The sequence below is a fragment of the Branchiostoma floridae genome, chromosome 4 (assembly GCF_000003815.2).
Source record: "Branchiostoma floridae strain S238N-H82 chromosome 4, Bfl_VNyyK, whole genome shotgun sequence".
NCBI lineage: Eukaryota > Metazoa > Chordata > Leptocardii > Amphioxiformes > Branchiostomatidae > Branchiostoma > Branchiostoma floridae.
Window position 1 is genome coordinate 1,177,649 of NC_049982.1, and position 21,186 is coordinate 1,198,834.

General features: G+C 41.0%; 3 protein-coding genes and 1 long non-coding RNA gene across 4 annotated transcripts; all 4 read left to right on the forward strand.

Moving 5' to 3' along the window:
- The first annotated feature begins 720 nt into the window (after positions 1-720).
- Positions 721-7,476, forward strand: LOC118412920 (neurogenic locus notch homolog protein 1-like). Its single transcript, XM_035815978.1, has 10 exons — positions 721-778; positions 1,766-2,155; positions 2,357-2,467; positions 4,896-5,009; positions 5,143-5,367; positions 5,660-5,788; positions 6,100-6,219; positions 6,393-6,506; positions 6,883-6,957; positions 7,364-7,476. The coding sequence occupies exons 1-10, from the start codon at positions 721-723 to the stop codon at positions 7,474-7,476; spliced, it is 1,449 nt and encodes a 482-aa protein (XP_035671871.1).
- Positions 7,477-11,033: 3,557 nt separating this feature from the next.
- LOC118414699 lies at positions 11,034-12,794 on the forward strand. Its single transcript, XR_004831013.1, has 3 exons — positions 11,034-11,096; positions 11,719-11,832; positions 12,344-12,794. It is a non-coding gene; the product is annotated as an uncharacterized LOC118414699 (long non-coding RNA).
- Positions 12,795-12,973: 179 nt separating this feature from the next.
- On the forward strand, positions 12,974-14,520 carry LOC118414686 (fibropellin-1-like; the record flags this gene model as incomplete). The annotated part of the gene is made up of 5 exons (XM_035818886.1): positions 12,974-13,088; positions 13,166-13,285; positions 13,491-13,601; positions 14,117-14,194; positions 14,314-14,520. Coding segments are annotated over 5 exons (537 nt in total), but the record flags the coding sequence as incomplete, so codon positions are not given.
- Positions 14,521-15,959: 1,439 nt separating this feature from the next.
- Positions 15,960-20,234, forward strand: LOC118412927 (neurogenic locus notch homolog protein 1-like). The gene is made up of 10 exons (XM_035815983.1): positions 15,960-16,352; positions 16,546-16,656; positions 17,301-17,411; positions 17,606-17,719; positions 17,916-18,146; positions 18,558-18,686; positions 19,031-19,150; positions 19,390-19,503; positions 19,737-19,814; positions 20,122-20,234. Exons 1-10 carry the CDS (start codon positions 16,019-16,021, stop codon positions 20,232-20,234), a joined length of 1,455 nt encoding a protein of 484 aa, XP_035671876.1. The 5' UTR covers positions 15,960-16,018.
- Positions 20,235-21,186: the final 952 nt, after the last annotated feature.

The window sequence follows — 21,186 nt, forward strand, 5'->3', positions numbered from 1 at the left end:
GCCCTAGAGACGCCGGTGAAGGAGGCTACTTATTCGTGCAGTCTAGTTTTCAAGGACCTCCTCAGCCTAAGTTGCTTGTTTAATTCTGAGGTAAAATTTGATTGTAGGGGAGGGGTGTGGCGTTGGTGAATTGTTTGTAACAGTTAATCTAAAATGATGTAGATCTACTCAACATCTTGCATTGAAGAATAGTTTAGAGAGAGTGTAACTCACACATTCTCCGAGCCGATCAGTTGTTTACATTTTTATCTATAGGTAAGATAAAAAATAGCTATCGCCCCACAAGAAACAAAACATGCGTCCTATGCCGAAGACGGACGACTTTGTCTTATACCATTGTGGTACGGCAAGAAATTTAAACATAACTGTTTGAATATAACCCAAGAGGTCCGTCCAAAGAGTGCGCCTATGACGTAACAGGCGGCATGTAAAGGTACGTAAATCAGTGGATATTAATTAAACTGTATAAGTATGCGGTGCGGACCGGCGTTGTCAAGTATAAGCTATAGATTAAATGTATACCTATTATGGATTTCGTTGAATGGCTCTAGATATAACCGCGACAGGTCAACACATTAATTCACAGAAAGCGCGCCCAACTGGCCTGCGAGGCAGCTGTTTGGTTCTCACTCGGGTCCCGGGATAAGGTATAAATTGCCACACACAGAGCAAGTCACACTTGTATCGAAGGTTATGTGCTCAACTCAGCATACAGAAAAGATGTGGAAGTTCCTGATCTTTATGGCCGCTGTGGCCGCCTGGCCGGACTCATCACAAGGTGAATAGAGTTATTGAGTATCTTGTGTCGCATTTTCAGTTCACCATTTATGTCAGGTTTGCCAATAGACGGAGCCACATCTCCAGCACGTAACATAACCCACCACATTTATCGAAAAGATCAGGGGTCCTTTCCGGTGTGAGTGCATCAATGCATTACGTCTGGATATGCAGCTTGTACTCTTTAGTATAAATATGATGTGTTAGGTGTGTTACCGGTATGTAATACAAACTAACAAGCAAAATGTGTCGATCCATTTTCTCTCAAGGAGACCTAGGAGAAAGAAAATTCCATAGAACTCTCTACGTGGCGTGGTGGCTGTCTTACAAACATAGCCCCCGCATGCATGATCGGGGGATGTACAATTATTGCGTCCTTTTGTGCGTTTGAAAATGGGACCCACCTTTAATGATAGTCCTCCGACGTGTAGTCAGTTTGTAGTTTTATGATGTGAATGGTGAAGGAAGATGTTTTTCTTAAATTTGACCTAACGTTTAACGTTGAAACTATTGTTATGGAAAAAATTTACCCGCTCTTTGATTTAGGTAGATTATGTGACTTTTAATTTTTTCGTAAAATTGTTTGTTTATTTCTTTCTGTTTTTGTTTCTTTAACTACACAATACTACTTTTTACAAGCAAGATGTACATTCTTCTTCAAGTGCAAAATAAAGTGCCATTCGCACAATAGGTAAATCTCATCAGGCTTAAAAATAGTTTTTAACAATAAGTTCAAGCTGCGTATATTTGCACTCTAAGATTCGATCTCCCCTGACCTACTATAAGTGTGGTGTGATTTTCTAGATGTGTCTGTCATCAAAAACGAGATACTTAACTAGGATCGTTTGGTATTAATGAATGGATTGAATGTGATTATTGGCAGCCAGCCTTACATGACAGAGATCATACGACGAGCGTTACTTGATTTCGGAGATGATCCCTGACAGATATCTGGAAATGACTTTTACAATCTTTCATCTTCTTTAAGGTCAACAACGGTACCTGACCAGCGTCGACGGCTTTGCGTTTTACAAAATTCGCGCTTCTGGGAGGATGACCAATGCCAACGTAAAGGTCACGTGCGAGGCGGCGGGGATGAGGTACCCCTGTCACTGGTCAGGTATGGCTGGGTGTACCAGCTACTGGACCTCGGGCTGCATCGCGTATGACGGCACCGGTGTCGGCTGTAGTACCAACCAGGTCCTCTCATCAAAGCTGTGTGGAAATACTGACTTTCGGTACTGTCAGCCTCTGGATGACACCTTTGTGTATATCCCTGGCTGGCGGAGTGATGACAGCGCCTACGGTGTGGACTACGAGACTCACACCCACAACCTGCAAGGAGCAAACTTCAACAACAAGTACGCCCTGTGTGCAGGTACGGGTCAAAGGTGTCATTGCACTTAATTAATAATAATATAGAAAATGTCGGGTTAATTGAGCTCAACGCAAATACATTGTGTACAGGCAAAGCATCGAAAGGGAATTTAGGCTATGGATATTAAAACATGTCATATAAATACAAAAGATCAAAGTATGTCTGTAACGCATTATTGCGCGACGTTTATCCTACATCCAGTCTTTGATAACTGCGCGTCCTCCCCATGCACACATGGAACTTGTACGAATGGAGTGGGGAGCTACACCTGTAGCTGTGAGAACGGCTGGGAAGGGACGGACTGTGATCAAGGTTTGTCGTGTTATGCTATACTCTGATACAATCGAACTTTAAGTAGAAAACTCATGTTTAATCATCCTATTTTCGTTACTGATAACGCAGTGGCAAGAAGAGGAATTTGAGTCGGCAATTCCGTTTAAAGTATAGTGGTGGATCGAAAAGATTAAAAGGATTAAAAAAAAGCTTTTGCAAAGGTGTTAGAGGTTTGGCTTAGAGGTTTAGGTTGAATTTCTCTTCCTAGACATTAATGAATGTGCGGCCTCCCCATGCACACATGGAACTTGTACGGACGTTGTGGGGAGTTACACCTGTAGCTGTGAGATCGGCTGGGAAGGGACGAACTGTGATCAAGGTAGGTATCAAATGTTAAACCATGCTTTGTTGCAATCGAACTTTATGTATGTAACTACTTCAGACCACTCTATATAGTATTACGTTTACTATCATTAGTGGTGACTCAACGGTTAAGTGGAAGAAAATGCGTCGTAAAATTTCATTTAAAGTATAAGTGGTGGTGTTGTGTGTTGAGTGGAAACCCCGCACAAGTATGTCAAGTGGTAGGGCCCAGAGGGGAGGGAGCCACGGGGACAAGGGTCAGATTAGGCACTTCTGGCGGGAATCGAGGAAGTTGGCCATGTGTGAGGAGAGATGAAGAATAAAATGAACTGTACGTAGATCGTGTGTTTGTGAACTTGAGTTTCGAACTTAACAGGTGGATTGAAAAGATAGCTTGGCAAACGATTTGCATTTCTTATAGTATTTCCTTGTATGATTTACCATATAATAGTTTGAATTTCTTTTCCTAGACATTAACGACTGTGCGTCCGGTCCATGTGAGCATGGAACCTGTATGGATGGCTTGGCGAGCTACACATGTAGCTGTGATAACGGCTGGGAAGGGACGGACTGTGGCCAAGGTTAGTATATTACATTTGCCACAAGCATATAAGAAAACTTAAAGTAAGAGGTCGTTGTTTTATTCACTATTTCATCCCAACTGCAGTTACTGTATTAACGTTTAGATATTCTTTAAAATATGCAAATCTCTCGATCCATCAATTTGAAGAATTTTGAAAACAGCCTAACTTCACCAAGCAGATGTAACGTAACGTAACGTAACGATAAAACGTATTGTCTTTTGCAGGTTTTCGTCTATTGATTTTGATGGGACATTTGTTTCTTTTTGTTTTCTTTTCCAGAAATCGATGATTGCGCGTCCTCCCCATGTGTACACGGAACCTGTAAAGACGGGTTTATGAGCTACACCTGTAGCTGTGAGAACGGCTGGGAAGGGACGGACTGTGATGAAGGTTTGTGTCGTAAAATCATTTATCACTTGAACAAAAATCATTGAACAGAGCTCGAGTCATTATTTGCAAGGTCTTATCACTCAAAGTAGAAGATACAGACGTCTAGACGCGTGATCATGTGATGTGATTTGATTTTAACCCTCAAACCACCGTATGGGGTCAAAACTGACCCCAGGCGTATACCAATGTGTGCCATTATGTCATTTCTGATTGAAAACGAATTTCCTTCCAGGAGTTTGTTTGTATATATGTCCTATAACTTCTTATACGTTTTTACCGAGATTGGCTCATTGTTGATTAAGTTATCCTAGAAAGTTTATGCATGGTGCAGTGGGGTCAAAACTGACCCCAGCATTTTTTTAAACGAACTTTTGTGACCCACACCTAAACTACTTATTGTAGGATCGTGAAATTTTCAGAGAATGATGTACATGTAAGCCAAAATTATTGTAACAACTTTCGTGCTATTATCATGTAATATGACGACATTATGACGTCATCTAGGTAATATCGGCCGCCATCTTGGATTTTGACTGATGACATCATCAAATTAGCATAAATTATGAATATTGAGTCATGAAATTTACGTTGAATTTTACAAAATGTGATAAGCAACTGTTATTTTCCAAGAAAACCTTAAAACTTAAATGTTTTATACAAAATTAGAAAATTTCGTAATAAATATTTCTGTCAGAATTCCGTTGCCATGGCAACGTGAAAAATGATGAACATACTTTGTTCACTGAAACTGTTTGCTATCAACATTTTCTAAAAGTCACCAAGTTTGGTGGCCCTAGCATAAGCCATTTGGGCGCTATATGGCATTGAAGTTGGTACAGGCATCAAAAACCTCCTTCCCGGTCTGAATAGCGTTGGTGCAAAATGTGGTCCTCAAGATCTTTTGCATAAATTATGATAATGAGCTAAAAGTATTCTCACCTAATCATGTAAGACTGTTCCACATAGATCAATGAAACTATACTTATATACAAATCACAAAAAGAGTCACACAAAAAAATGTAATTGTACAAAACGTTTTGGGGTCAGTTTTGACCCCATACGGTAATCTACGTCACAAAAAAGCTACGGTGGTTTGAGGGTTAAAAACAGGTACGTTTTTAATGTTACAGATATCGACGAGTGTGCGAGCAACCCTTGTTGGCTGGGAGGGACCTGCCTGGATCACGTGGACGGGTACAGCTGCGTCTGTCCTAAGGACAAGACGGGCAAGAATTGCGAAACTGGTATAGCTTCTTGTACTCTGACATAATAGCTTAAAAATAGTAGCTTTAACGTTCACTTTATGTTAACAAACACAGCAAGGTTTACCATCAGACGTGTATATAAATTTATATAAAATATATTTTGATATCTTAGGGCCTTTTAGCGGAGAATGCTACGAGTTTTCAACCGTAGCCTTACCACACCGTGAGGCGACAGAGGCCTGCAGCACCAATGGCGGCCGCTTGGTGGACGTGAAAGACGACAAGCTGCAGCGTTTCCTCGCCGACAAGATCTCGGTCACCAGCCGCGCTTCCAACTGGCTGGCTATGAGAAGTGCCCCATCGCCGGTCTACTACAGTGACGGATCCTCTAGTTCAGGTATAACAGTCTATAGAGTTTTGATGCAGTTTACTTTGAACTTAAATACAGTATTGCGTCATACATTCATTCTAGATCAGTGAATGATGTAAACGTAAGTACTTGCTAATTCAAACGCTGAAGAAAAATATAAAGCATAGGCGTGAAACTATGTCAACAAAGTATGTACGCTCTGTGCAACTGTTAGCATACTTTCTCTGCCATACAATGTGATGTATATCTTAACTGATATTGTTTTAGAGCATCGGATAGTTTATTTATTGTCCGAAAAAAGGCTTTGCGTTTCTGCCAGGTTCCCTTCAGTGGTCAGCAGAAGAACCGTCCTCCCCTTTGGACCTGTGTGTTCTCCTGGACAGTTCTGACAACTACAGGGCTAAGACTGTTTTCTGCTCGGAACAACACAACTACATTTGCGAGTCTGGTAGATCATTCTTTTCATCTATTTTCTTAAGACACTTCAGATTAGGTGTGCTAGTTATCAACGTGATTTCCAAGTCAAATCCAATGTTACGAATGTGATTCATCATGAATCATGCACAAATGTACAAAGATTTGAAACGAAAGTCACGTGCACCTACCAGTCACAAACATGAACAGTCGTCAGAACATCCAACAATGAAGTCAACTCGCATATGAAGATACTTGCTCACAGACTGCCTCAATCTTCCAGAGGATACTTAGTATGGAATTGCCAAAAAACTGACATTTACGACATATTTTTAATGATTCCAGCTGCCAAGCCCTGTGAACCAAACGTGTGTCAGAACGGCGGAAACTGCACCTCCTGCTTCAACGGCTCCAGCACCTTCTGCGACTGTCCTGAGGGGTTCGATGGAAGAACGTGTGAAATAAGTAAGTGCTGTTTACTGACATGAAGGTAAGAATGTACATTTCTGTCGATAGTTCTGGTTTCCTAGACTGGGTGCTTATTCGGACTCGTTTAATGCAAATTAAAAAAAACGCATCACGTGTATTTGAAATAAGAATATTTTCACAAAGAGCTTGATGTGTAAACGTTTTTACAGACATTGACGAGTGTGCCTCCAATCCGTGCCAAAACCATGGAAGTTGTGATGACGGCATCAACTCCTACAGCTGCCGCTGCCTCCTCGGGTTCCAGGGCGACCACTGCGAAACAGGTTTGAGTGGCACTAATTTCTTTGGCATTGAGCATAACCGGCAAATATCATGAAAGATATCCAGTCCTAATGTGAGAGATAGGCAGGGAGAGATAAAGAATCTACATGATCCTTAAACAAGATATCTAGAAATGTACTTGGAAATCTTCAAAACAAAAATGGATGTTTGAATGTGTTCAAATGTGTAAAAAAAAGTGCTACTACCTGACGGGAAAGATTCATCAGAACAATATTAAGTGCTAGGACAAAACTTCACATTATAGATTTATATATTAATATCTGCATCTTTATTACTTCATATACGTATCTTTTGATCTCAGTGAAAACAGCCTGTATGCTATGATTTGAGTTTAAAAAAAATATCTTTGTTGTCTAGTCCCAGATCGGTGCAACCCAGACCCATGTCCGTTAAGCTGGACATGCGTAGATCACACCTTGTACTTTTCGTGCGGTAAGTAAACCTCTTTAGTTGTATATTATTCTATTTCATCCTTGTGAAGAATATCAAGGAAAATGTCCGAACTTGGCATTGTGATTTGATCCATGACATTTTCTATTTGATATGATATACGTACAATCGTTTACGGCTAATTATAAGTATATATATATATATATATATATATATATGTGTGTGTGTGTGTGTGTGTGTGTGTGTGTGTTTCAGTTATCATAATCTCATATCTGCATCTTTGTATTTCATTAAAATTCTACAATAAAACACAGTAGACAAAATGCAATTCAGGCAAGTGTACTGTGCAGACTGTGAATAATACAGAAACCCTTTGCTATATGTACAAGCAATGTAGTCGTGAATGGTTCAAAAGTCCTGAATACGAGTATTTTGCATTCGTACGCAGACCCTCCTTCAGCCAATCGGATGGTCTCCTACCAGTGCAGTAGCGCCTCCTGTCCGGACGGCATGTACTGCACCGAGGAGGGTGCGGCCTCTTTCTCGTGCAAACCTGAGTGATCGTGAGGTCAAAGGTCTTCTTCACCAACTAGGCTGGCGGCCAAAGTCTGACATGTGTTATAACAGTAGCCTTGAGAAGGTTTATCTTGATGAAAGATAGAAGAAAATAAAGTGCTTTAAAGACAGAACCACTTGGTGTGTTCTTTCCAGAATTTTGTACTGAATGATTTATTAATAAGTAAGCTTAAAAAGTATACTTTTAATGGAAAACCCTGGTGAAAGAAAACAGAGAAATGGATAAATGACACATTAGAATGAAGAAAGGTATTCCTTAAAAATAACCAATGTTAGTTCTGACTTCTCAAGTAGCTGCTCTGTTCTTGGTTGTCTTCTTAGTCCTCTTGGCGGCAGCAGAAAAGTGCCAACCATTATAGACTCCTGAAGTAGGTGTGGCAATAACAAGGGTGAGGGGGTCAGGGTTTGTTAGGACAGCGGCGGGCTTACAGCAAGTTTACAGGTGACATCGGTGACGTGCGAACGTTGGAACACACATTAGACTAAACAATGTTGGCAACTTGTTGAGGCAAGCTTAAGTAACATGTAACAGTACGTCCACGGGAAGTAATTTCTAGCACTGAGATGAAACTTTACAAAAGCTTTAGATGCTTTTCAAGTGATACATCCTGATAAGACTAGCTACTTTCTTTTAAAAGATTGGAGAATATGAACTTATTTTTCTAGGCTTTCTTTCTAATGCACGGAAAGCTATCTATTTATTATCTACGTAAAACGCCGCATTTTCTGTTATCTAATTGACGGATACTCAAAATACCAAAATATTACATTGTGGCATAAGTACCAAGTCCAAGTAAACGAACGACTATGTCTATCACAATTAAGTAAACTTTTTGTTTATTTTTCTAATTATTTCTATATTCTTTTACCAGGGTAATTAAGCTCCCATCAGTGACTAGCATTGCTCTTCAGGGAGATACTCGGTACACATACACATAACACATATATACAATTTCGTTATTAAAATGACTCTTCTTTACAAATAGAAGTTAAGAAGGGATCCAAACTATCATTGGCAGAGTTGCTCCCCAGTTGTTCATTTCACAGGCGCAGCCTTCCTGTAACCGGAGCGAAGAGTGAACCAGCTCATGAGTTATAATTACGTGTGTCCACAGGCGGTCAGGGGTCAAGGTTCTTTGGAAGGGTGTTAGGCCATTAGGGTCATGGAAAGGTAAAATTGGTTGTGCTGACTGGCACAACGATCGATATGATAAATGCAGTACGCCAACATCTTAGCCAAGGCTTTATACGTTCCTTTGAATAAAATTTTCACCCGCTTGCCCAGCCCCTCATGATCAGGAAAACAGCGGTAAACACTACGAATGGGCTTGTGTGTTACGCCGAAGGGCGGTTATACCGGCTATATAGAAACAGATACAGAAGCTGGTGCGTTACGCCGAAGGGCGGTTATACCGGCTATATAGAAACAGATACAGAATAAGCCATACATGACAACGTTCATGCCATGTCAAGACATCAGAAATATTAACAGCGCCCGTCCCTACCGGTCAGCTGTGTGGTTCCCATGGCCTTGGTGTACAGTATAAATTGCCGCTCACAAAACAAGCCTCACACATTTGTCTGGACTCACCTCAACATATGGTAAAGATGTGGAAGTTTCTGCTCTTCATTGCGGCTGTGATCACCTGGCCGGTCTCATCACAAGGTAGGTATGAAGTTCTAATACATTATTTGTCATCTTACATTTCAATCATGCAACTATTTTATTGGCAATGATACTTAGTGCCAAGTAACCAGTAATTATTCTGTAACAAACTAAATAATTACATTATTGGCGAATTGAGAGATGTACAACTATTTTCAACTTTCATATTTAGTCCCCCTCGGAAACGCCCAAACAGGGTTACCGTAATAAACAAATCCAAAGCACATCTTTAAATCTGGAGATTATAATTCTATGAAGTACCGGTTTAAAAATGACGTCAATATCTTACGTCCTTTAAAGTCCGTTAGGTGGGCACTATGCAGACAGGCTTTGCTGTACATGATATGATTTTTTCGCTTACGTCGTGTGCTCAACTGAGCGGATACGCGTTGATACAGAGGGGAAGTTCTTGTTTTACTTTGCACCACGAGGAAAGCATTGTTATGCGCAATTTACCACTACATAATGTACCGACCATACATTACATCTTCTAAATACTGTAATGTAACAAGGTAGATGAATGGTGGAGTTTATGATTGCGTAATGATGCTGATTTTTATTTGTTTAGAAAATAAAGCAATGCAAGGTAGTAATTGTTTTACTCGTTTCCTTGCTTGTTTGTTAGGATAATCAGTAATCTGCCTTCAGGCCTTAATCAACATGAATCTTTTGTACAATAAGAACACGTTGCGTATATATATATGTAGGTCCGGAATGTGAGGTTAATTCCTGAATGTGTACCTTCTTTTAGATAAGTGTGTTTTTCTCTAACATGCCCTAAGTGTAAATTAAACACAGGATTCTGAACGAGGACCGTTAATCTACGGAGTGAATGCGACGATTGGCTGGCACTTAAATGAGTTACTGAGTACTTCAAAGATGATCCGGTTAAGGTTAAATTTCCAGAAAAGGAAAATGGTAAATGTTTTATCTTCAAGGTCAAAGTGTTTACCTGACCACAGTTGACGGATGGGGATTTTATAAAATTCGCACTGCCGGATCGATGACTAATTACATGGTGAAGGCCGCGTGTGAGGCGGCGGGGATGAGGTACCCGTGCTATCACTCTGGCGTGGACTGGTGTACCAACGTCTGGTGGACCTCAGGCTGCATCGCGTATCGTCACGGCGCCGATGTCACCTGTGATACTCACTGGATCCTCTCGGCAAACCTGTGTGGAACGCTGGACCCTCGGTCCTGTCAGCCCCTTGATGACACCTTTGTTTACATCCCTGCCATGGCTGGCAGAGTGACGACAGCGCCTGGGGAGTGGACTACGAGAGTCATACTTACGGCCTGCAAGGAGTACACTACAACAACATGTACGCGCTATGTGCGGGTAAGAAAGCGTCGATATGTCGTGAGTTTTTGGGAGCCTCTATGTTGAAGCATACACATAATCATAACGTTAAATCGTCGATTTATCTTCGTGGCAATCGCATCATTAATCTATTTTGATGAATATTTTAATGTGTATAGATTGGACTTGTTTGCCGGGAATAGAAAAATAGGTTCACCATAATATTCTTATTGTTTACCATATGATGATTTGGAAAATCATTGTCGTATTAGATATTACAATTGGCTGTTGCATTTAAGCATTGGTTGATTGTTACACGGCGAGTAACTTCTCATATCTAAAAAGCAGATAATCAGACTGATTGGAAAACAGGAAGGTGATTTTTCGCGCTTTTGGATATTTGAATGCTATAGTCATATCAATACATTCCAACGTATAGTGGTTTGCTTTTATTGTAAGTTAGCCATGTAACAATGGATTTAGTATTTATCAGGCTCCAACAAATAAACGATTACTAAAAAATTGTGACAGCCCCTACGTGCGCGAGATCCCCATGTTTCCATGGAACCTGTACCGATGATATCGGGGGCAACACGTGTACGTGTGAGAACGGCTGGGAAGGGATCAACTGTGATCAGGGTATGCACTCTTTGTATTGAATTAGATTGATTCCTCCATCGTGTATGGGTTTATCGTCTGGTATTACTTACAATCAAATTTAGAGGGGACACCTTTGAATAATCACATTATACATTTCTAAGTGGCAGTATAGCAGAATTGTATTTCTAATACAGTAAAACCAGGTGCCCAAGCGACCATCCCTTCAAGCCGACCACCTGGTCATTACGACCGTTTTTTTTCTCAGTCTATTCTAGGTAAGATGCCAACCACAATACATGAAAGCGAAATACATGAAATCGTTAATATCTTCGCCAGCAGAAGGCTACAATGGTGGAGTGGCTGAGGATGTCTGTGTGTTTGATGTAAAGAGCACAAAATGCCATTATTAATATTCATGACATTCAGTAGATTAGTTGTGGGAGAGATAAAGGTCATCTTCTAGAACGGGCCCACTAGCAGTTTCCTATTGCACCAAAGTGGAACTAAGTAAAAGCTTTAGACCTAAGACCTCTTCCAGGAATTTCTTGTGATTTTTTTTAGCGGTGAATAACTTTGGGGTCAAGAATTTGGTGGTTATTGAAATATTATAAACATATTTTAAATGTCCTGAATATGCAATAAACATTTTGTTGTAAACTAGACATCGACGAGTGCGCGAGCAACCCTTGTTGGCTGGGAGGGACCTGCCTGGATCACGTGAACGGCTACAGCTGTGTCTGTCCTAAAGATGCCACTGGCAAGAACTGTGAAACTGGTACGCTATATACAATATTTAGCAATAAGCACAATACAGCTCTCTCAGTATCCTTCGCATATCTCCGGATCGATCCGTCTTTCTCTCCTCTCTCGCTATGGAGCGCTCACACGGGTGCGTATATTCAAGTCCGTATGAGATCCGTATTTACATTGTTTTGGGTTTTGAAAAAATTTGGGCCCAACAAGGTCTTCTTCGATAACCTAGTTGCATATTAAAGACAAAGTAGAATATAACTTCTTCCTGGCAAAATTTAACTAAACCAAAGGACAGCCAATACGCATTTCATATCTTATACGGACTTGTATAGGTGCACTCCCCGTCGCCGCCAATGTAGACAAGCCATTGGCTACCTTAGACAAAAATTAAATGTTGCAGTCATCATTTATGTGGTCCTTTAAGTTCATGCAATCTTTGACAATTTCTCTTACACTTATGGTCAGCACAAGTTTATCCCTTTTTTATTTACTGTTTAGACATATCACGTTCCCTTTTGAACATCACCCTGTAGCGACTTTTTCCGGAGAGTGTTACCAGTTCTCGTCCATCGCTGCCTCCTATCGCGATGCGGCCCTGACCTGCCGTACTACAGACGGCCGCCTGGTGGATGTGAAAGACGAGAAGCTGCAAAGTTTCCTCGCAGAGAAAATCGCTGCCAGCAGCGGCGTTTCCAACTGGCTCGCGATACGAACCGCTCCATTGCCGCTTGTGTACAGCGATGGATCTCCTCTTTCAGGTGTCCTGATGCACAAAAAGTGGAATTTGCCAATAGTGATGTATATACCGGGTAAATCCGGTAATGGTTGCTTTCGGCGATACATGGCACCAGAATATATGTGGATGTATTTGTAGATATTGGTAATTTGCACTTGTACGTGGATTCGGCCATCCATATCTAACTACATGTGTTCCTCAAGCTTTTATGAAATCATATCCAAGGTACGTCTGGAAATGGCAAAAAACTATATTATAAGTCTCATAATCTATGTCTTAGACAAGTGTGTAAAATAGTAGCTAGTATGTCATAACTTTTTGAATTTACCTTGTGGTGACAATTCAAGATACTGGCTCATTACCAAGTTTTCAGCGCGCCATGGTTTTTTCATTTGACACTTTTCTAATGACAGGTGATCTTCAGTGATCAGCCGGTGAGCCGTTGTCCCCTTTCGACCTGTGTTTTATTTTGGACAGCTCTGATAACTACAAGGCAAAGAAAGGCCCATGTACGGAGCAACACAACTACGTCTGCCACTCTGGTATGTAAAAGATTCTGTATTATGTTCTGGACTAAAAGAAACAAAGGGATATCAGGTATACTCGCAGTTGATTCCAGCTCTCAAACCCTGTGAACCAAACGTGTGTCAGAACGGCGGAAACTGCACCTCCTGCTTCAACGAGACCACCACGTTCTGCGGGTGTGCTGACGGTTTTGGAGGAAAGTTTTGTGAAATCAGTGAGTATTTTACGACTCGCATTTTCCACTCATAACGTGTTTTGCTGCTACTTGTTAGCTTCAAATGCTTGTAGTATTAACAACTAAAATATGTGTATATTCCTGACATTACTTTAATCTACATTATTAATTTTCCCTCACTAAAACAGCATGCACAAGTTGAAAGCGTTGCATTTTGATGCCTCTAAAACTTTGATATTTGCAGACATTGACGACTGTGGCTCCAACCCGTGCCAACATGGCGGAACTTGTCAGGATGGCGTCAACTCCTACAGCTGCAGCTGTCCAACCGTCATAGGAACCGATTGTGAATCAGGTCAGTGTGGTCTCACTGTGGCCTTTTCAAAATAATATCTTGTCTAAGTGGCAATTGTTTAGCCATTTGGAAGCTGTCTTTGCCCTCGATTGATCTGATTGCACCTTTCTATCTTGTTGCTATATAATCGCATTGAAGACAATATCATTTAAAGTTAATAACTTGAAAATCTATTTATGATAAAAGAGAATCAGCCGTGTCATGCATGGTTTGAACTGTGCATACGCGTTGTTGTACAATTTGTCAAAAGTGAAGTCCCCTGAGACAAAACGTACGTCTGACCATGTATAAAGCTAAAGCATAGTCTGGAAATGAAGTTAGGGGCCTTCACCTTTCACTTCGTGTTTGAATTGTTCAGACCATGTTCAAACCCTTGCTGAAATGTACATTATGTTTTTGATGGCGTGCGTTGTTAACTAAATAATTTATACAAAATAATACTGAGTATGACATTGTATTTCTGTACTATTGCAACACCTCAACCTTTCTTGTCTCTCATTCCTATTTTTCATTAGAAGTGGACTGGTGCTCCCTGGTCCAGTGTCCGTTCGGTTGGGTCTGCCAGGTTTCCACGTCCTCCTTCCAGTGCGTCGGTGAGTGCAATTCTTGCTTCTACATGTATATATGTATTCATGCAATACACGGTACTAGTATATAGATACCAGTATGTATATATATACCGGTATGTATATTGGTATATATTTCCTTGCAGATCCTGCTCCCATTGTCCGGGAAATACCTTACCAGTGCAGCAGCGCCTCCTGTCCGGATGGCATGTACTGCACCAAGGAGAGCGCCGCGTTCTTCTCCTGCAAGGTTGAGTGACGTCACTGAAAAAGCGCCAGGCACCTAACTGGCTGTCAAATGTTAATTCTTATTTGAGTACAGATGGCGAAATATAAAAGTGCTTCAAATATGACAGTCACAGTTTCTGATCTTTCCTGAGTTTTGTACTGATTTACTTATGTGTACGCAAGTTCGATACCTGATAGTTGCACCGACGTATTTAATCTCCAAGCAGGTCTTACGGTAGTATATTATTAGGATACGGTAGTATATTATTAGGATAGTATCAAAAGCTGGCAAAAGAGTGAAGCCGGCCTAGAATTGGTATGCCTGACGCCGGCTATACTCACGTATACTATCCAGAATGAAGTGGTTACAATCTTCCATCAATAAATTTCCGGACAAGTCTACTTGTAACGTAACGTGTACAGACTAAATATGATTTGAGGCATGTCACTTGTTACCTACCTACCGGCCTAGTCCTCCACTACCTGGCCGTTTGGAGGGAAATTAAACTCTAATCAAGATAGACTGTTGTAAATATCATAACATTATTCGCCGTTCATTAAAAAAAGATAGGCCTTTATACATGTTTATAGTACCAATCAAAAAAGCATTGCGTCTTATCGCTTTTCACCTGTTAGCTTCCAAGCGCCACCCGAACTTCATTATGCAAATTGTCCACCATTCAGATTAGCTTTTAATACAATAGCGTAAGATTAGGAACTCCGTCGTCTATTACGTAACATGCGTAAAGTCAGGGTTCGTAAATCAATCAATTTTAATTAAAACGTATACAATGTGTACACACCAACGTTATAGACGTAATGCCCTGCTGATTAGCCCTTCATATACCCGCGACAGGTCAATACAATAATTCATGGAAAGAGCGCAAAATTTTTCTGCGGTCAGCTGTGTGGTTCCCACTCGGGATAGAGTATAAATTGCCGCACACAGAGGTTGGTTCACATTAGGAATATACCTTAGCACATGCAGAGATGTGGATGTTTCTGCTTTTCTCCGCGTCTGTGATCGCCTGGCCTGACTCGTCAGAAGGTGCGGTTTCTTATTATCCTTGCTTTGTCACTTAACTAGTGTGTAATAACTCACTTAGCAATAACATTTAGCAATGGATTCGACTGATTTTTGTTCACCATTGATCTGAGGTGTGGAAACGGTTGAGAAGAGGGGAGGGGCAGTGTACAAAGAAAGTAATTTGATAATCCGGAAATGCTGGCTTCTTTCAGGTCTAGGGTTATTGGATTTTTTTACGGAATTAACGCGATTGTTGTCTGATATTTTAATATTACGAGTGAACGGTTGAATGATTAAAAGTTTCGTCAACGTAATGAAGAGTAAACTGACCCTTCCCTTATGACTTCAGCTAGGTTTCGCTGCTGTAGTGTGAAGATTGCGGATAATGTTGTGTTGAATGGAGTTTTTGCTCAATGATTAACCAACCGGATGTAGCTACCCATGGGGATACGGTGTTATCAAATTTACATGGTGATTTCTAGTAGCTGTTTTGAAATGAACATGACTAAACTTTTTTTTTTTATCTACAAGGTCAGCGCGTGTACCTGACCACTGTCGATGGATGGGGATTTTACAAAATTCCCACTGTTGGATCGATGACGAACTTCAAGGTGAAGGCCACGTGTGAGGCGGCGGGGATGAGGTACCCTTGCCACTACTCAGGTAGGAACGGGTGTCCCGGCGCCCACTGGACCTCAGACTGCATCACGTATGACGACGGCGGTATCGATATATACTGTCGTACCCCAAGCGTCCTCTCAGCAAACCTGTGTGGACATACTGACCCTAAGCGCTGCCAGCCCCTTGATGACACATTTTCGTACCACCCTAACTGGCTGAGTGATGGCAGCGCTTGGGGAGTGGACTACGACACTCACACCTGGGAACTACATGGAGCAGACTACAGCAACATGTACGCTCTGTGTACCGGTAAGGAGCGTAGGTGTGATGAAAATGATCGGTTAATTCCTGTTTACACTCAGACAGCAAAATACAATTTTTGTTATTGATATTCCAACATGATATATAAATCCTTGAGCTAGCAAACAATTTGCGCAATGCTTGCAACAAGTTGATGATGATGACGTAACAAATTATTGCAAGACGTGTATCCTACTCGCAGACCTTGATGACTGCGCGTCCTCCCCTTGTGCTCATGGAAACTGTACGGACGGAGTGGGGAGCTACACCTGTAGCTGTGAGAACGGCTGGGGAGGGACGGACTGTGATCAATGTAAGTGTATTATTACTACTATATGCATGGTGCTCTATTTCATATTGGTTATGACGCCGTAACGCACAGATTTCCTGTGTTAAACGGGTGTTAAAAATCTTAAAACCTGACCAATCAGAAAGAGTGATACTCAGGATTTTAACCAATTAGTACATAGAGGAAAGATAAGACCACGCAAGGAGGAATGATCATGGGTACACTATAGTAAAAGTTTGAATAGGTTTAACATGCCAAGACTACAATGTTCCGAATATTTTCAGTGTAAATTTTGGTTTCAAAATTCAATCTGTAATCTCCTTACAAATGTATGTACCAAAGAACAAATGTGAACCTTCAGGAGTTCGACAACGGAATTCAAACGTACTAAGGGATCTATGCGTCATACATTAGTTTGCAAGTTTGGGTAGGCTATATGATGATACCGTTAATGACCCACTTGTTCCTTGGTGTATCTGGTGTCATAAGGCCCGATCCTTATTTCATTCCAACTAGATGAAGCATAACCGTCTAACATTAGATCAATTCTGATATAAAAACAGTACGCCTTTTCAAAGCAGATGTTACAAAGGGCTCAACATGTTATTTTGTTTACAAGTTTTTATCCATTGATCTTGATGAGGCATTTGTTTTACTTTTCTCTCCAGACATTGACGACTGTGCGTCCTCTCCGTGTGTACACGGTAACTGTACGGATGGCGAGGGGAGTTACACCTGTAGCTGTGAGAACGGCTGGGAAGGGACGGACTGTGATCAAGGTTAGCGTCGTAAAATTGATTACGAAAATGAACTAAAGCAATCACTAAAACAATGCCCTGCAACAAATTCGTGGAACTATGTCAGTATTTATAAGGTCTTACCGCTTCAATGAAGAGGATGTAAATGGCATGCTTTGATGTGATTCAATTCTATTAAAAAATGAAAGTACATTTTTGAGTGTTGATTGCTACAGATATCGACGAGTGTGCAAGCAACCCTTGCTGGCTGGGAGGGACCTGCTTGGATGACGTGGACGGTTACAGCTGTGTTTGCCCGAAAGACAAGACGGGCAAGAACTGCGATATCGGTACTACTTTTATTCTCTAATATTGTAGCTTAACAAAATGTAGATTTTACTGAGTGTTTATAATAACAAAACACAGCCAGGCTTACCATTATATGTGTATATAAAAATCATGTTTTGGCCATGGGTTTTAAAGTATGATATTGGTTTGTTTGAACAAATTTTAAAATAACATTGTCTAAAATTTACTACATTTTAGGACCTTTTGCCGGAGAATGCTACGAGTTCTCCAACGTGGCTGTAACACATCGTGAGGCGACAGAAGCCTGCAGTACCAATGGCGGCCGCTTGGTAGACGTGGAAGACGACAAACTGCAGCGTTTCCTCGCCGACAAGATCGCGGTCACCAGTCGCGCTTCCAACTGGCTGGCCATGAGAACTGCGCCATTGTCTGATTTCTACAGTCACTGTGATGGATTTCTTAGTGCAGGTATGGTGTATTATGGGATATCGACCTAATTTGATAATGAGATTGTGCCATAATTAGGAGCTTCTCATCATATGTGTATATTTGAACGCTTCTTCCAATGCTACAACCAGTCCATGGCTTCGGCTTGCATCAAAGGGTGTGTTAGGGCCCAATACACAGTTAGGTATGATATGTCTTGGTTTGGTTAGGGTCACCACATGAACACTCGGCTTAGTACGTTCTCTCTAGTTCTGCCTACCCTGATTTTGGTGCTCTTCTGGGCTTCATTCGCTTCTGGGTAGACAGCAACTATTCCTAAAATGATAAGGAATAAGGGAAGTGAGATTAGTACAAAACTATGTCGTTTATGCTGGAAGAGATCTGCATAACCTGGTTGCCGATGGTCTAACAACAAATTTGCGTTTATGGCAGGCTCCCTACAGTGGGTGGGAGGTGAGCCTTCCTCCCCTTTGGACCTGTGTGTTCTCCTGGACAGCTCCAACAACTACATGGCAAAGGCTGCTTTCTGCACGGAGCAACACAACTACGTCTGCGAGTCCGGTAAATCATCTACTTTGTCTATTTCCTTACGACATTATATATGTAGATACGGTGCAACCCACTTGTTTTCCATGTCAGATTCGACACATACTTGTCTTCATTATCCCATGTGGGACATAAGGCTGGAATAAAATTCGACACGGATCATGTCGGCATATGGAAAGGCATAAAACTGAGGAAAATGTTCTAAAATCATATATAGCCGACAGAGACTTCAGATCGTCATCTTGAATAGGTTATGAGCTGAAGCAATGTCTCAATCTACCTATAATGTAAGATATGTATAAGGTATAGTTAGGATAATAAAAAGGGACATATCAGGTGCTATTTGATGTCGATTTCAGCTGCCAAACCCTGTGAACCAAACGTGTGTCAAAACGGCGGAAACTGCACCTCCTGCTTCAACGACTCCAGCACCTTCTGCGACTGTCCTGATGGGTTCGAGGGAAGGACGTGTGAGATAAGTGAGAAATTTCTGCATCTGTATCTGTATATAATATAATTTGAATATAACTCATGCACGGCTGTTTAAGTTTTTTAATAACCCTGATTTTCTATAGACCGGATGATCATAGTGACTATTAAACACTTTGGGCTTGGAGTTACGTTTTTGCTATTAATTGCTTTAATATAAAAGTCTGATGTTCCTTTGAAATTACAATATTTTTAATTAAGGCTAAAAAATATGAAAACATTTGAACAGATATCGACGAGTGTGCCTCAAATCCGTGCCAAAATGGCGGAAGTTGTCATGACGGCATCAACTCCTACAGCTGCAGCTGTATCGGCACGTTCCAGGGCGTCCACTGTGAAGCAGGTTTGTGTGCTAGTCCTTTTTTTGGCATTAGGCCATACACATTAAATTGTATGGAAGACGCCCATATCTTATACGGGAGACCAAAACAAGAATGTTTATGAGCCTGAAAGCAAGATGTATAGATATCATCTCGATAATTTGCAAAACTTGGTGTAGCAACAAAACTATAGAGAGAAGGCCGCCAGCAGAACTTCATCAGACCTTACCTGAAACTCAGATTTTGTGTGTTCTAGCCCCGGACTGGTGTTCTCCAGACCCATGTCCGCCAGGTTTGACATGCGTGGATCACACGTTCTACTTCCTGTGCAATGGTGAGTAAGCTGTTATTTTGGTATAGTGATGAACATTATTTTGTAAGGTTTGCCCTTGAGTCAATAAGATAAGGAACTTCCCTAAATGATGCATCGATAAATAAACAAATAAACATCCTGATTGGCACTTTACATCGTGATTTGATTCAAAACTTTTTTCTATTTTGTATGATGTCTTTACAGGTAGACTAGATATATGAAAACAGTTTTTAACAGACCACAACTTTGTGAATGATACAGAAACTTTCAGGTATGTCGTAATGACTAGCTTAAGACTTTTGCTAGATAATTTTGCATCCGAACTTAGATCCAGCTTCAGCCAATCGGATGGTCTCCTACCAGTGCAGCAGCGCCTCCTGTCCAGACGGCATGTACTGCACCGAGGAGGGCGACGCCTCCTTCTCGTGCAAACCTGAGTGAGCGAGAGGTCAAAGTCTTCTTCAGAACCAGGCTGGCGGCCTAAGTCTTATTGCAATAGCCTTTAAAGGCATTATCTTGATCAATGATAGAAGAAAATAAAGCACTTGAAAGATGACTTTCTCGGTCTGTTCTTTCCAGACTTTTATACCAACCATTTATAAAAACGTAAAATCGTGAAATATTCAACATGGAAAACAGTTCTGCGTTACTTAATGAGCTAACGTGGCAAAAGAATTAGGCAGTGTGACGTTGTAAACAAAAGAAAGGTAGCCCCCCCCCCAAAAAGAAATAATTTGGGTTTTATTTCTCCAACTCCTGCTATGCTCTTAGTTACTGCCCTCTTAGTTAGCTCAAAGAACTGTTAGCCAGCATAGACTCCTAATAAGTATGTGAGGCAATAAAAGCTTCTAATGTACGTGCGACAAGTTAGGTCAGGGTTTGTTGGAACAGCGCCAGGGTTACGGAAAGTTTACACGTAACGTCGGTGATTTGAGTGAAGGACGGCAAAACGATCGATATCTGGCTGATCGATGTTGGCAGCTTTTTGAGGCCAATAAAAGAAGTGTTTCAAAAATAAGTTACAATTCTGCACCTTTTTGAATATCTCTTCCTTACGTATACTCTATAACTTGATTTACTTTTTATTATATAAACTTATTTTGAACATATTTAGTTCCTCACTAACAGTAAGACATTTATTCGGTGTCTACTTTAAACACTACGTTATTTTCTTTTTAATTAATAGACTAAAGGCGAGATAATAATTTGGCGCTTTAAATACCCTACATCTACTTAATATATCGAGTAACCAGACTTAGTGTTAAGTAGGTGTGTAAAATGTGCGTACATGTGTTTGTATGGGCTCCTGAAGTACGTGTGACAATAGTAAGGGTGAGGGGTCAGGGTTTGTTGGAACAGCGGCAGGGTTAAGGAAAGTTTGCAGGTAACGGCG

Bases quoted from the DNA above. Each gene is read 5' to 3' on its own strand.
- LOC118412927 (XM_035815983.1), top strand. From the start codon at position 16,019: ATGACGAACTTCAAGGTGAAGGCCACGTGTGAGGCGGCGGGGATGAGG. The intron at 19,151-19,389 runs GTGAGAAATTTC...ACATTTGAACAG, and splicing joins GGGAAGGACGTGTGAGATAA to ATATCGACGAGTGTGCCTCA. The intron at 19,504-19,736 runs GTTTGTGTGCTA...TGTGTGTTCTAG, and splicing joins GGGCGTCCACTGTGAAGCAG to CCCCGGACTGGTGTTCTCCA.
- LOC118412920 (XM_035815978.1), top strand. From the start codon at position 721: ATGTGGAAGTTCCTGATCTTTATGGCCGCTGTGGCCGCCTGGCCGGAC. The intron at 779-1,765 runs GTGAATAGAGTT...ATCTTCTTTAAG, and splicing joins CTGGCCGGACTCATCACAAG to GTCAACAACGGTACCTGACC. The intron at 6,958-7,363 runs GTAAGTAAACCT...ATTCGTACGCAG, and splicing joins CACCTTGTACTTTTCGTGCG to ACCCTCCTTCAGCCAATCGG.